Consider the following 15,693-nt stretch of genomic DNA (forward strand, 5'->3'; position numbering starts at 1 on the left):
TCTGGGTCTCCCTGATGCTTGGTGGTGTTGTGTCGAGGTGTTGAGTTGAGCATTGAAGTCTGGGCCTCTCTAATGCTCGGCAATGCTGCACCGAGGAAGGTGTCGAGGTGTTGAGTTGAGCTCCGAAGTCTAGGCCTCTTTGATGATCGGTAGTGTTGTGTCAAGGAAGATGCCAAGGTGTTGAGTTGAGCTCAGAATCCTGGGCCTCTCTAATGCTCGGCAACGCTGCACCGAGGAAGGGCTCTCTGTTTTTCGGCTGAGGAACTTGTTCTTGAAATTTCAGAATCCGAACACCACTCTCCCAGTTCTGAAAGTCGAAGAGTAGAGTGCCCGATTGGGGTGCAGCGCGACCTCCTTTGGTCGGCGTTCGTTGTTGGGCGTCCTGAGGAGACCTGAGAAGTTAATCAGACCGATGGTCCTGGGCGGACCTCGGGCATCTGCATTGCTGGTTGAATCGGCGCTTTAGGGCGGACTAGGGCAATTAATGCCCTTACCGCTGTTTGTCAAGATCATCGCTTCGGTTCCCGAGGCCTCGCATGTATGGTGACATTTGCATTGATTGTTCTCGAGCTTTGTCAAAGCAGTGCTTAATCTCCGTCGATCTAGCTTCGGTTCGCGCTCCTAGGGGTTATAAGAGTGGGTGGACGGGCTTTTCTCCTTTGCCATTTGTGAGAGGAACTGCTTAGATAGCTCGACGAAGGGTTGTCACGTTGCTCAACTTTCGTTTTTTATTCTACGGCTTCAAGTTCGGTAAGATATCTTCCCCATCTTTCTATTCCTCTTCTTCCTCTTCTGGTTCCTCTTCTAGTTCTAGTGGCTCTGATTATGAGTCTGAGGTCGGGGAATTTGAGGCTACCGAGGTTGGTCCTTCTAGAGTAGAGGTAGAGCGTTCCTTGCGGACTGGTCGTCGATTTGGGACCACCCCCTACGTTTTGACCCCTGGGGACATGGCTCGGATCCGGGCTATGTACGACATCCCCGAGGAGTTCAGGATGAGGTGTCCACAACCCAACAAGATGCCAATGGATGCTCGGTTGGGCGAAGTATGCATGTACGAGAGCAGCTTTGGAGGCCAGGTTGAGGTTTCCTCTGAATGAAGGGGTCGTCGGGGTGTTTGGATGGTACCGAGTGTTTTTTTGTGCAGCTGATGCCGAATTCCTTTAGATTTTTGTTCAGACTTATGTCTTATTGTGCGGTCTGTGACATCGAGTTGACCTTGGTATGGTGAGCTTCCTCCTCCAATTGAAACATCACTAGCAGGGCTACTATTATTTCTTGACTAGGAAGAACACCAAGTTGTTGGTTGGGGCCCCCTCTTCTATGAAGCATTGGAAGGAGACCTTCTTTGTGCATTGTGGCCTCCCCTTCCCGGTTGTGCTGCAGCTGCCGAGGACGAAGGTGTCACAGCCCTAGTGGTCTATGCTCACCTAGGAGGAGAGGTTGGCCCTGAGCATGATTGGTGAGATAGACGTAGCGGTGTACACCTGCTTTGAGATGTTGATGCACAGGGTGGCCGGTCAATTTTTCATCACTTCGGTTTACTTGTCGAAACATCTTTTTCCTCTTCTCTTTTTTTTTATATCTCCTGCTTACTGTTGCAATTCCGTGGTGCAAGTGTAGAGATGGTAAGCGAGGAGGAGATTGTCCACCTGATGAAGGAAAATCGGTAGAGGCAGAACTGGGTTGGTGCACAGTCGTAGGCTCGTCCGGAGGTGGTTCCCCCGTCGAGGTCCTCTGATAGGGCGTCTCGTCGCCAGAAGTTGGATTTGACAGCGGGGCAAGGATGACGAGGACGTGGTGGTGATGGACTCAAAAGAAGTTCACCGGGATGCCATTCATCCGCAGACTAAAGTCAGGGGCAGTAGCTCAGGCATACACATGTCGCGGTGGTCAGTCCATAGCGAGGATGGCCTTGAGACGCCTGGGGTTCCCGAGCAGCTGCTCCGCAGAATGCTGACGGCGTCCATTGCTTAGGAAGGCAGGGGCACTAACAGCGGCGCCCTAGAATGCTCACTCATCCGGGCTTCGGCTGAAGTAAGTTTGTACTTGTTTCCTTTGTCTTAAGTAGTTTTTTTCTTGTGCTAACATCGTTCCTTGTCTGCAGAATGCATGCCCGGCGATTGCTTTGGTTGACCGACTCTGAGACCTATGGGGGATGTACGAGAGAGAGCACTCCGAGTATCTGAGCTTGAAGGCTCAACTGGCCGAGCTTCGGGCGGCTGGGAAGTGAACAACAGCATTGGAAGCGGAGGTGGCCGAGCTAAAGGCCCAGATAGCCGAGTAGGCGAATGTCGTGCGCAGCCTGAAGCAACAAATTACCGAGCTAAAGGCAGAGAGGGACCAGCTAAAACAAGAGGCCGTTGAAGCAGTAGTGATGCAGTACAAGGGCTCGGTAGAATATCGACAGGAGGTCAATATGCCTCGAGATCCTACAAGGCAGGGTTCAACGTCTTCCGGTGGAGAGCACTATGCCATTGTCCCGAGATGGCCGAGGTTGCGCAAATCTGGGATGCTTATGATGACAAGATGCCTCCCGCCTCAGACAACCTTGTTGATGAGGAGTGCAATGGGTACGAGGATGGTGAGGAGGGGGATGAGGGCGTTGGTCCTCCCACCAAGGATTGAGTTGTTGCAGGGTTGCTTTTGTTTCTTTGTTCTCCTTGTAACGGCCCGGTATGTCGAGCCTTGGATTATGTACCGAGCATGCTTAACTTAATGAAAATTTGCTCTTTTTGTTCTGAACTTGTGTACCACTTCTTTCTCTCCTTTATTTTCTTTATTGGGTTTCTCAGTCTTGTTGTGGCCCAGGTTTGGGGTTGGCCGAGATCTTCAGTCTCCGGTTAACGATGCCGGAGTATGCTCCGAGCTCTCATCTTTTGAGTACTCGGTTATGGTCTCGAGAGCTTTTTGGCTCTTTAAGGGCTAACCGTTGCTCGGCTAGCTCTAACTGAGTATTAGTCAGTGGGTGTGTGGAGTTTAATGACCGCCCTCAGGCCTTGATGGGCAGGGGCGTTCTTCTCCATCTTAGGCTCGGGCCATCGATAGCCAAGTTGATTTACTTGGTCGGCGATATGCTGCCGATCTATGCGTCATTGGCTTAGGCCGTTCGAAGATCAGTCGAGTCAATGAGGTGTGTCGAGTTACGCATGCACTGCGCGGTATGTGTTGTGAGATGTGTGTTGCGCGACATGTGTTGTGTAGTGTGCGTTGCACGGTTTGCATGATGTGTGTGCAGTGTCGCGCCGTATAGGGTGTGTGTGCGTGCGGTGTGTCGAGCAATCAACATATAGCTTGAATAAGGTACTCTTCTTTAACATCAAATCATTAATAGTACATTCAAAGGTTTCCTGTGTTCTAACTCTGTAGTATTGGTCGGCCATCAAGGTCTTCAAGTCTGTAGGTGCCCGGTCCAAGAACTCTGGTGACTCTGTATGGTCCTTCCTAGTTTGGTCCGAGTTTTCCTTCTCCTTGCGCGGTTACACTGACTTTGCGGAGGACGAGGTCACATGTCTTGAACTCGCGTCTTTGAACTTTGTAGTTGTAGTATTTCACCATCCTCGGCTGCTGTGCTACTATCTTGACATGTTTTCGGTCCCGAGCTTCTTCTACCAGGTTTAGCTCTGCGCGGAGGTCTTTGTCGTTTTGGTCTTCATCATAAAGCTTGGTCTAGAGAGTTAAGGAGCCTATTTTTACGGGTACCATGCCTCGGCCCCATAGGTCAGGCTAAAGGGTGTCTCTTCGATAGCCATCCGTAGAGTAGTCATGTATGCCTACAGTATGCTCGGTAGTTCCTCGACCCACCTTCCCTTGGCCAAGTCCAACTGGGTTTTCAGGACGTGAAATAAGGTTTGGTTGGTCACCTCGGCCTGCCCATTGCTCTGGGGTTGATATATGGCGGTGGTTCAGTGGTCAATCCTTAAGTTGGTGTAGAGAGCCTCAAACTTTCAGTTGGTGAACTACGTCCCATTGTCTATGATGAGGACTCGTGGAATACCAAACCGACAGACAATACCTTGCCAGAGAATGTTTCAGGCACTGTGCGCGGTAATGCGTACTAGTGCTTCGGTTTCCACCCATTTGGTGAAGTAGTCCACTGCAACTAAGAGGAAATTCTTTTGTGCAACCGCGGTGGGACAGTGACCGAGGATGTCCATGCCCCATTGTGTGAATGGCCACGGGCTAGTATTGGCTTCAAGGGGACTGCAGGCTGATAATGGAGGTTGGAATGTCGCTGACAACTGTTGTATTTCCGAACAAGTTGGGCTGCGTCTTGCTTCATCGTCAACCAGAAGTAACCTTGTCGAGTGCCTTATGTGCCAGGGTGTGCGCGCCGGGGTGGTCTCTGCAAATGCCTTCATGGATATCCTTGAGGAGAGACACTCCAGGTAGGGGAGAGTATGCAAGCAACGGTAGAGCTGACCTTGGATAAGGCAGTACTAGACTGATCTATGCTGGAGTCTCTTTGCTTCTATTCGATCTTCAAGAAGTGTGTCTTCCCGAAGATACTGCGTGATGGGGTCCATCCAAGATGGACCGTGCTATACCGAGAGGATGAGGAGGGTCGTTAGTGCGATGCTTGGCTAAGCCAGCGTGTCTATCCGCACCATTGTGTCGAGGTTATTTTTTGGGGAGCTAGCTAGCTTTGACAACGCATCGGCTCATATGTTTTTGGCTTGAGGAATCTACTGGATGTTGAAATGCTCAAGCCGGTGAATGAGCTCTTTTACCTTCTGTAGATAGTTCGCCATCATAGGCGTCCACGTCTCGAACTGGTTGAGGATCTGGTTGACTACCAGTTGGGAGTCGCTGAAGGCTTCAATTCTCTGAGCTCCCAGGTCTAGGGCGAGGCGAAGTCCAGCGATCAAGATCTCATACTCAACCTCGTTGTTGGATGCTTTAAACTCGAACCTGAGGGCATGCTCTAACACCATTCTAGGCCGAGGGGGATGAGGCCGGCTCCGTTGCCTTGCTGATTTTATGAGCTATCCACATGCATAGTCCATACTTGTGGCGGCGAGGCCGGGTCCTCAGTGGTGAATGTTCATTCGACGTTAAAGTGGGTCAGGGACTAAGCCTTGATCACGGGCCGGGTGTGTACTTGATGTTGAACTCACTCAGCTCTATGCTCCACTTGATTAGGCGGTCAGATGCTTCCGGCCTCTGGAGGACTTGCTTGAGGGGTTGGTCAGTGAGCACTCGAATACTGTGGGCCTAGAAGTATAACCTGAACTTTCTGACTGAGGTGACTAGTGCCAGGGCCATTTTTTTCCGAGTTGGAGTATCGGGTTTCCGTGCTGCTGAGGACCTTGTTGGTATGGTATATCAGCCTCTATACCTAGTCTTCCTCTTTAACCAGCACCAAGCTGACGACCTCATCCCCAGTCGAGTGGTAGAGCAGTAGCTCGTCCCCTGGGCTCGGTTTGGTGAGGAGAGGTGGCAACTTCAGGTACTGTTTTAGTTCTTGAAAGGATCGTTCGCTTTCTTCGGTCCACTAGAAGTCCTTTAGTGGCTTAAGGGCTTTGAAGAAGGGCAGGCACCGGTCTGCGGATTTGGACATGAACCTACTGAGGGCGCCTGCTCTACCAGTGATGCGTTGCACTTCTTTGTGAGTCTAGGGTGATTGCATGTTGAGGATGGCCTATATTTTCTCTAGATTGGCTTCAATCCCCCTCTATGTCACCATGAACCCCAGGAATTTACTGGAGCCAACCCCGAAGGCACATTTGGTTGGGTTCAACTTCATCTTATATTTCTTGAGGGTACCGAAGACTTCCTTTAGGTCAGCAAGTTGGTGCTTGGCCTTCTTACTTTTCACGAGCATATCGTTGACATATGCTTCCACATTTCGACCGAGTTGATCCTTGAACATTCACCAGCCGCTGATAGGTAGCGCCGACGTTCTTAAGGCCGAAGGGCATCACCTTGTAGCAGTATAGGCCACAGTCGGTGATGAAAGCCATTTTCTCCTGGTCATCAGGGTGCATTCAAATCTGGTTGTACCTCGAGAAGGCATCCATGAAACTCAAGAGTTCATGCCCTACTGTTGCATCGACGAGTTGGTCGATCCTTGGTAGAGGGAAGCTGTCTTTGGGGCAAACTTTGTTTAGGTCGGTGAAGTTGATGCATATCCTCTACTTCCCATTGGCCTTCTCCATCATCACCACATTGGCTAGCCAGTCGGGGTATTTGACTTCTTGAATGACATCAACGACGAGCAACTTTTGCACCTCATTAGTGATCACTTGCCACCACTCTGTAGCGAAGCTTCTCTTCTTATGCTTGATAGGTCAGTAGTGAGGGTCGGCATTCAAGCGGTGTGTGATGACTTCGGGGTCAATCCCCGGCATATCTATCGCCGACCAAGTGAACACGTTAGCGTGATCCCTTAACAGCTGCGCTCGTTCTTCCCGGAGGTGGTCATCTAGGAGAGAGCCAACCTGGACCATCCCCTCGAGGTCTTCCTTGTTGAGCGGCACCTGGATGAGGTCTTCGATAGGTTGGCTGCGCTGCGTTTTCACCTCATCTCCAGATCATAGGGTTCAACCATCAATGTTTTCGCAGCCGAGCGCGGTCCTTGGCAAGAGAGCAAATAGCACTGTCGTGCAGTTCTTTGGTCTCTACATGCTACACCTATGTCGTACTCGGTGGGAATGTGGAGACCGTAGCCTATAGAGCATTAAGGGCCGGCCTGCCAAGGATGGCGTTGTAAGATGAGGGCAACGGACCACAATGAAATTCACCATGGTCATCGTAGTGCTATCGCTGTCTCCAATAAGGAGGGGAAGGGTTATCCTCCTAGTGGGCAAGAGGGACTCCCTGAAGAAGCCCATCAGGGGAGTGTTGATGGGGTGAGGTGCTCTTTGTCGATGTCGAGCTTCTCGAATGCGTCCTCGAAGAGCACATTAGTGGAGCTACCTTATCAACCATAATTCGCCACATCTTGAAGTTGGCAACCTCGGCTATGATCACCAAGGCAGCATAGTGTGGGGTTCGAACCCCTCGAGGGTCGTCTTCGGTGAAAGTGATTGATTGGTTGCACTTCATCTTGTGTCCCCGGTTGTCGATCTCGCACATCCATATGTACTTTTTGCGCCCCGAGTTGCTCTCCCCTCCTGCGGTGATCCCTCCTGATATCACACGGATCACACCGACAGGAGGAACTCGAGGCAGCGACCGAGCATTCTCTGCGCACGGTTCTTCTTATGCCAGCTTCTCATTTTTGTTGATGAATCTACTGAGGTACCCACACCTGATCAGGTCCTCGATGTGGTTGTGGAGGTCAAAGCAGTTCTCCGTGTCGTGGCCGTGGTCCCTGTGGAATTCACAATACTTGTTGTGGTTCCTCTTGTTGCCTTGTGTTTTCATCTTCTCGAGCAACCGGATGTAGCTGCGGTCACGAATTTGCATCAGAACTTCAGACCGGGGTGTATTCAACGGTGTGAAGTTCTGATAGGTCGGTGGTCCCGATCTGATCTTTTTGACTTCAGCTCCTCGGTGTCTCTCCTCTTCTTGTCAGGCCTTTCTTCTTCATCCCGCAGTTGTGCTTGTGCTTCTTCTGCATTGATGTATTTTTGCGCATGGCTTATCAGTATAGTTAGGGTCTGCGGAGGGTTCTTGGAGATGGAGAAGTTGAATGGTGAGGGGCGAAGGTCGTGTTGAATAGTGGTGATAGCCACAGACTGGTTCAAGTTTCTAACCTGTAGTGCTTCTTTGTTGAATCTCGCCAGGTAGTCTCTGAGAGATTCTGTCTTCCTCTACCGTACTTGCATAAGGCTGGCCGAGATTTTCAAGTTCTTCTAGCTCGCCGTGAATTATGAGCGGAATTGGGTTTCCAGCTACTCCCACGACGCTATGAAACGTGGAGACAGAGAGGAATACCAAGTTAGGGTTGGACTTGTGAGGGTGGCCACTAGGGATTTGTATATCAGACCCTCAAAGGCTCCATGCAACATCAGCTGGGCCTTTAACGCTTTGATGTGGTCAGCGGGATCAGTATTCTCGTCATACTTGTTGAGCTGAGGTGCCTGTGGTAGGCACCTCGTCCACAATCTCTTGGGTGAATGGTGATTCCTTGGCGGCTGGTGCAACTGGCTGATCTATAGCAAGTGTCGTGCTTCTCTAGCCTTGGCTGCGCTCCAACTCTTCCAAACGTTGCCGAATGTCTCGGATTTTTGCATCCCTGTTATTCGGGACCGTGGTACGCACAACTTTCTCCTTCTTGGGCTGTGCTGAACGATCTTTCACCTAGCTGGACTCGACGAGACCACGCGAGGTGGCGTCCGCCTGCTGAGCCTCTCTTGGGCGGGGATCCACGGGGTTTGGTGCATCCTACTGCAGTTGTCGGGCTCGCGAGAGCGGGCCGTGGAGGCGGACTTCCTCGTCGTGTCTTGCTTCTCATGGTCGGACCACGCTCCCCTATTTTTCGGCCGACACGTTTTGGGGTCCTCGGGGTGAGGATCGTCCTTTGTACGCATCGGAGTGTGAGGGGGGACGGCCCGGTTGGGTGGTGTCGCGGATCCTAGCGTCTGCATCATCTCGAAGATCTTATCGACCTTCTCTTGCATTGCTCAGAACTCTGCAAGATCAACCGCAGCTGGAGGCTGCAGGATTTCTTGGTGTCGAGGGTTGCGATGCCGAGATTCCCGAGATGGGGATCAACTTGTTGATCATTCGGACTGGTTCTTGGGCATCTTGATCATTTTCTTGATTGCACGGTGAGGAAGGAAAGATTTTGGGAAATTTCCCAGAGACGGCGCCAATCTGATGCTATTCGATCCGAGGTAGTGCACAAACCAAGGAAGGCAGTCGGATAGTCCTTGCCAACAGGGCGGTGTCGAGGTGGAAGGACGAGGCCACGATTCAAGACCTGTGATCAAGAAAGGAAGTCAGAGGCTCGAGGATTTGTCCTCGGGTAGGCACTCCGACACTCAAGTCAATGGAAGGTAGTGGACGGTTGGGCCGAGCAATAAGGGTGCTAGTCCGAGAAGAGTAACAGTATGGGTCTCAGAAATTGGATCCCTTAGCTTGAGCGGGGAAATACCTCTTTATAGTCGAAGATCCGTGTCCTGGTCGGATTGGGCTTCCGAGGTTGCTAGGATGAGGTTAACTACCAAGGTCCTTGGGATAGGGTCCTATTCCCCGATGGAGTTGTCTTCCTCTCTCCTCTTATCCGCAATTGTGCTTATCCACGTGATGTGTGGTTGATGTGGCTGAAAGGATAAGATGGGGGGACACAGTAATAACGTAGCCTGGTCGAGGCCACGAAGTCAGTGTGTATCACAGAGTTTGCCGAGCTATGCCGACGTGGTCGGGATGACTGGGCGGCTATATGTCTCTTAAGACCATCTCAGCCATGAGTCGACAGATACTATCCTAAATTACATGGTACTTATCACAATTTACCTTTCTTATAAAATATAGGGTAAATTACAAAGACCTCCCTATACTATGGAGCTTGTGACAAGGACCCCCCTATACTTTGTTTGCGACAAAGACCCCCCTTGTATTATGACCGTGAGACAAAGACCCCCTTCCGTTAGCTTTCTGTTGAAATCCACCATTGCAATATTTTTTAATCCCCATACTACCCTTATAATAACAATTGGGAGAAAAACATTATTCATCTTCCCCGACCTCAAGATACACAAACAACAGCGGCAGTAATCCCTTCTACCTCATATTCCTTCACATTTCTCCCTCTCTCTCTCCCCCTGATCTCTCTTCTTCTCCTTCCCCTTTCTCTCCTCCCCTTTCTTCTTCTTGCTTTCCTCTGTTTTCTGTTCCTCTCGTCCGTAGAAGAAATTACAATTCTTCCCCTTTTCTCTTCTTTTTCTTTTTTAAATTATTTAGTTTTAATCTATCTTTGGTTTAGAGAGAGAGAGACTTGCAGAACTGAAATCCCCGAGAGCCAGGGTGAATGGAATTTTCTCCTTTAGACAGAATAAGTGGTGATCTGTGTGATCTATTCTCAGCTTGGTAGGAGTTTATCAGTTTAGACTAGGCGTTGGTGCATGGCAATCGCCATCCATCCATGTCGGGTCTAACAAGGTTGCCCTGACCTCTCTATCTACTTTTCATGCCGCCGCTGTTGTTCATGTATTACGAAGTCGGGGAAGATGAATTGGTTTTTCTCCCAATTGTCAATGGTTATTACAAGGATAGGGATTAAAAAATAAAGCCAACTTGTCTCACGTCATAGTAAGTGGGGTCTTTATCACAAAAGAAAGGGAGGTCTTTATAATTTACCTGAAATGAAAGCTCCCGGCGAGGATCGAACTCGCGACCTTTCGCTTACGAAGCGAACGCACTACCACTATGCTACGGAAGCAATTGTCTTTGTTAGGCCTTTGTGGGTTTTCATGTTGGTGGCTCAACCTGGGCAAAACAGAATTTACATGGGCTTCGGGCTTTCCACCTACATGCACATCCAATCGTGTATTTGGAACATTTTCGTCACAAATACGGAAGATATTTCCGATACACGGTTGGATGTGTATGTAGGGCGCGTTTTGTGGGGAGCCGGAACTCGGCAAAACATAACTCTTGTTACTTGTTAGATCATGGCCAAGATGGATTTCCGATTCCCACAAGTTCATATTCCCTTTCCTACCGAAAATGCCCTCGATAAGTCGATATTGCCTCGGTGGTGCAACCGTGCGACATTTTTGGTCTTTCCCTCCCGTCCTCACTTCCTTCCTTTAGCCCTCACTCTCCTCTTTGCCTATCGCTCTGCTGAACAAACAATGGCCAGGAAAACAACAGAAGAAGATAAAGAAGAAGAAGAAGAAGAAGAGGAAGAAACCATAAAAGCAGAGGCTCTGAAACTGAAAACCCTAGCAGATGAGAAGTACCAGCTCTCCAACCCCAAGTCCGCGCTAAAATACGCCAGGAGAGCCCAGCGCCTCTGTCCTCACCTCAACGGCATCGACGAAATGATCACCGCTTTACAAATTCTCCGCGTCGTCTCCTCCAAGAAAGCCTCCGACGACGACGACGACGACGACGAAGCTCCCCCTGTCGACTGGTACAGGATCCTCCAGGTAGAGCCTTTCTCTCACATTAACTCAATTAAGAAACAGTACAAGAAGCTCGCCCTAATTTTGCATCCCGACAAGAGTTCATGCATTGCCTCCGAAGAGGCCTTCAAACGTGTTGGCGAAGCCTTTCGTGTCCTCTCCGACAAAGTTAAGCGAAAGGAGTACGATCTTAAGCTTCGCATGGCGTTACAGTTGCGGGAGGCCGCAGCGACGACGGAAGCAGCGGCAACGGAGAAGACAGTTGGGACTTTCTGGACTGCTTGCTCCACTTGCAGGTTGTTTCATCAATTCGAGAGGCGGTATGTTGGGCATAGTCTTGTTTGCCCTAGCTGTAGGAAGAGCTTTTTGGCTGTTGAAGTTACTCCTGTTGGTGAAGCGGAGGAAGATGTGGAAGTCGACGCTAGTAGGGTTAGGACTAGGACTAGTGCCAGGGTTTCTTCTTCACAGAAGCAGAAGAAAGAGAAGGAGATTGAGAGGAAGGTTTCTTCTGAAAGGGTGGGACGCGGAAGTGAGAAGCGGAAAATTAGTGTTGGCGATAAAATACTAGAGTCTCCCAGTCCTAAAAAACCAAAAACCAGGGGCGAAATGACTTTGGCGGAAATGCAATTGGTGGTTAAGAGGAAAACCCAAGAGGAAAGGATGAAGTTGAAGGACAAGTCAGAGGAGAAGGATAACAACGTGAAAGGCAGGGCTGCGGGGTCAAGGAATACAGATTTGGAAATGCTAAAAACAGAGCAATCGGATTTCTCTGATATTGAACTTAGTGCTATGAAACGGAAAGCCCATATAGAAAAGTTGAAGTTGGAGGGAAAGACACAGAGGAAAGATAAGAAGGAGAAAGAGCAGACCAAGGCGAAGGAGAAAGAGACAGAGAAGGATAAGTCAGAGGAGAAGGAGAAAGAGAAGAATTGGACAAAAGGGAAGGGAAAAGATGTGGGTTCAAAGGGTAGTGATCTGGAAATTATAACACAAGTCGATTCTGATTCCTATGATATTCAAACCAGATCGAAGCGGAAAGTCCATGAGGAGAACATGAAGAAAAATGAGAAAGACAAGGAAGAGAATGCAAAGGCAAAGGTGAGAAGCATGTCTTTAAAGAGTGGTGCTTTGGAAAGTATGACACCAGAGGATTCTCATACTTGTGATATTGAAACTAGGACAAAGCGGAAAGTTCATGAAGAGAACATGAAGAAAAAAGAGAAAGACAAGAAGGAGAAAGCAAAGGCAAAGGTGAGAAGCATGTCTTTGAGTAGTGGTGCTTCAGAAAGTACAACACCAGAGGATTCTCATACTCGTGGTATTGAAACTAGAACAAAGCGAAAAGTACATGGTGAAAAGATGAAGACAAAGGGAAAGACCAAAAATAAAGATAAGGAGGACAATGCAAAAGCAAAGAGTAGATCTTTGTGCTTGAAGAGCAGCAATTTGGAAATAATGGCAGTGGATGATTCAGATTTCTATGATTTTGACAAGGACAGGACAGAGCGCAGTTTTAAAAAAGGTCAGGTATGGGCTGTTTATGATGACGATGATGGAATGCCTCGACATTATGGCCTGATTGATGAAGTTGTGTCAGTGAATCCTTTTGAGGTAAAGATGAGTTGGTTAGATCTGCAGAGTAATGGAGATGGAGCTTTGAATTGTTGGGGGAAATTGGATTTCCATACCTCATGTGGAAGATTCAAGGTTTCCAGGAAGGATTCCATTGGTTCTGTGAATATCTTTTCTCATCTTGTGGAGTGCGAAAGAGCGGCAAAGGAAATTTACAGGATATACCCTAAAAAGGGTTCAATATGGGCAGTTTATAATGATGGAGTTTTTGGTGGGAGTGAAGGGAACATGTTGCCTTTGGACAAGCGATATTACAGCATTGTTATATTTCTCACAAGTTACAGTGAGATGCATGGGCTGAGCATGGCCTACCTTGAAAAGGTTGAAGGGTTTAAGACAATCTTTAAGAGGCGAGAGATTGGGTGTCATGCCATTAGATGGCTTGAGAAAGATGATATCCATTTGTTCTCGCACCAGATTCCAGCAAGGAAGATTTCAGGTAAGGAGTCCCCAGACCTACCAAAAGACTGTTGGGAGCTTGATCCTGCTTCACTTCCTTCAGATTTGCTTAGCAGTGAGGGAGAAAATTTTTTATTGGAGAACTGTGGTTTACCTTAGTATCACTGCTTTTTTAGTCAATGGATGGAAAAAGAAACATAAACTTGTTTGGAATGCATACAATTTTGTCCATTGTGTAACAAAAACTAAAGGTGGTTTTCCTCAATTCTCATAAAATTGTCAATTTTTCCGTTTATGATTTTACTTTTTATAGTATCTGATCGTCGATTGATCTTTGATGATTAATATATACTGCTTCTTTGTAAGCTTTTGTCAATGATATTAACGTATCTTTTTTTCATGCTTTGTTCTTTATGCATTTCTTTATCTGTGTTTCTGATTCAATGGGACTATGGCAGTATGTTTTTTTTTCCTTTTATGAAATTCTTGTTTGTAATTTGCTGATTTTTTCAATTAATATATTTATTTTTTCTATGAATAAAATAGAGAAGGTAATAAACTAGTCTGGCGACCCTATGAGTAGTATTATTAGATTGCTCCAGTTGATCCTTAACTTCTTAATCAACTAAGAAACAAAACTTGGACATGTAAGATTGCTGTTCTGAATATATTTAGCAATAGACAACTATTAGCTAGGTCTGAATCATTTCACTGAACTTGGACCATTTCTGTTGAAGCTCCTATTACAATAATCTATAGTTTGCCTTAAGTTGGTATATCAGAAAAAAAAAGTTCAGTAATCTGAGAGTATGTATTGAAGTGGAAGATTCATATGACCATTATCAGGAATGTTGTGGTTGAGGTTGTGCATTGGGTCAAGACATTGGATATGCTTGCACCCTTCTCTACGGATGATATTTTGAGAAGATGACCGGGGGGCTAACACATCTACAGCAAGAAGAGGTCAAATTCAACGGTACCACCAAGAAGAAACCAAACTAAGTTGAACTTTGAAGAATGAGAAATCCTAGCACTCAGGGCCAATCGATCATGAGAATTCTGTTAGAGCTGAATTATTGGCATCATTGCAAGGATTGTGATTGGGGAGGTCATTGGGATTTAAGAGTGTAGTGGTAGAAGGGGATTCCAAGTTGGTGGTGGGGTGGGTGAAAGGAAATAGTGAAGGACTTTGGCGCATTATCGACATGTCACGAGGGAGGTAAAGCACTTAGCCAGCAGAAATGGAAGAGGCTTTTCATTGGTTCTTCGATTTGGCCAAGCAAGTGGTGATCATATCTCAACTATTGGACACAAGTGTAATGTAATTAAATCTGGGGGTAGGTTAGTCCTACATTTTATTATGATGCTTGGCATACTCTGTATATAATTTGTTCTTCGATTTCTTAATAAAATGTTGCAGTTAATCATAAGAAAAAGATTTGTATGACTATTATTGAAAGGAAAAGATTCATGTGACCATTCAGCATAGTTTTCAAGGTGCCAAGGAGAGGCTAGGCGACAGGGGGTTGCCTTGTCACCTAGTCGCCTAGGCGATGGATTTTTTTTTTTTATGTAGAAAACATAGATACTAGGGTAGTTCCCTAGGTACCATAATCATATTTCCTTAATAATTATTCATAATTTTTATAAGAAAAGTATAGAGTTCATGTTAAAGTATAGAAAATCAACATATTAATGAGAAGAAAAAAAAGAAGGAAAAGAAAATTAAAAAAAAATATAGGGGCTGAACCCTTATTTTTGTTATAGGAAAAGAAGAAAAGAAAAAGCAGTAGTAGTAGAAAATGTGTTGATTAAACAAAATTTTAAGTTCTTATTGGTTCTGGTTTTAAAGTCTTTGTGGGTTCAATACAGCATTTAACAATGTTTGTATTGATTAAAGCCTAACAAATAAGAAAATAATAAAAAGAAATTAGTATATAAACATACAAAATGAATATTTTAGTTTAATAGTGCCTATTTTGTAATTATAATGTCAAAAAATAAAGAATAAAAAAGTATTAATACATAGTACAAAACTGCTTGGTGATTAGGTGAGGCAAGCCTCAAAGGGTGCCTTGTCGCCTTGACAACTATGCCATTCAGCAAGCTCCTAAGCCTTCAACTTCTTGGGCTTGAATCATCATGATCATGTTAAACTGCCATCTATAAGGAACCATGAGGGTTTAGAATTTTGTACTCTTTATCTCTTGGTCTCAAATTTGTTCAGTTATTTGCAAATTTCTTCAAGAGAAAAGTTGTCCACAGCCCTTCAAAAGCGATGAAAATGCCATGTATAGGTTAGGGGCGAGCACTATTTGGTTAAAACCAAAAAACCAAACAAAAAATTTTGGTTTTCGGTTTTTGGTTAAATCGGTTCGGTTAATTCGGTTTTTAGAATTAGAAATTCGGTTAACCAAATTAACTGAACTTTCTATTTTTATATATAATATGTAAGATATAACATATAATAGAGTATATATTATTAAAATTCAGTTTTAACCGAAAACTTTGGTTTTTCTATAATTAGGTTTTGGTTCAGTTTTTAGGTTCTTTAGTTTGGTTTTTAAAATTTTGGTTTATTTGGTTCGGTTTTTAACCAAATAAACCGAATTCTCACCCCTGTAGGTGCAAGTTTGCAAGATGTGTG

At 46.5% G+C, this 15,693-nt stretch overlaps 1 protein-coding gene and 1 non-coding gene across 2 annotated transcripts; one reads left to right on the top strand and one right to left on the bottom strand.

Moving 5' to 3' along the window:
• Positions 1–10,255: 10,255 nt before the first annotated feature.
• TRNAT-CGU (transfer RNA threonine (anticodon CGU)) lies at positions 10,256–10,327 on the bottom strand. The gene has a single exon. It is a non-coding gene; the product is annotated as a tRNA-Thr (tRNA).
• A 217-nt stretch (positions 10,328–10,544) lies between these two features.
• Positions 10,545–13,460, top strand: LOC104587445 (DNAJ heat shock N-terminal domain-containing protein). The gene has a single exon (XM_010245058.3). It carries the CDS (start codon positions 10,560–10,562, stop codon positions 13,203–13,205), a length of 2,646 nt encoding a protein of 881 aa, XP_010243360.2. The 5' UTR covers positions 10,545–10,559; the 3' UTR covers positions 13,206–13,460.
• Positions 13,461–15,693: the final 2,233 nt, after the last annotated feature.

This window comes from Nelumbo nucifera, chromosome 2, assembly GCF_055504915.1.
Source record: "Nelumbo nucifera cultivar China Antique chromosome 2, China Antique-T2T, whole genome shotgun sequence".
Taxonomy (NCBI): domain Eukaryota; kingdom Viridiplantae; phylum Streptophyta; class Magnoliopsida; order Proteales; family Nelumbonaceae; genus Nelumbo; species Nelumbo nucifera.

Coding starts and splice junctions, on each gene's coding strand:
- LOC104587445 (XM_010245058.3), top strand. CDS start 10,560: ATGGCCAAGATGGATTTCCGATTCCCACAAGTTCATATTCCCTTTCCT.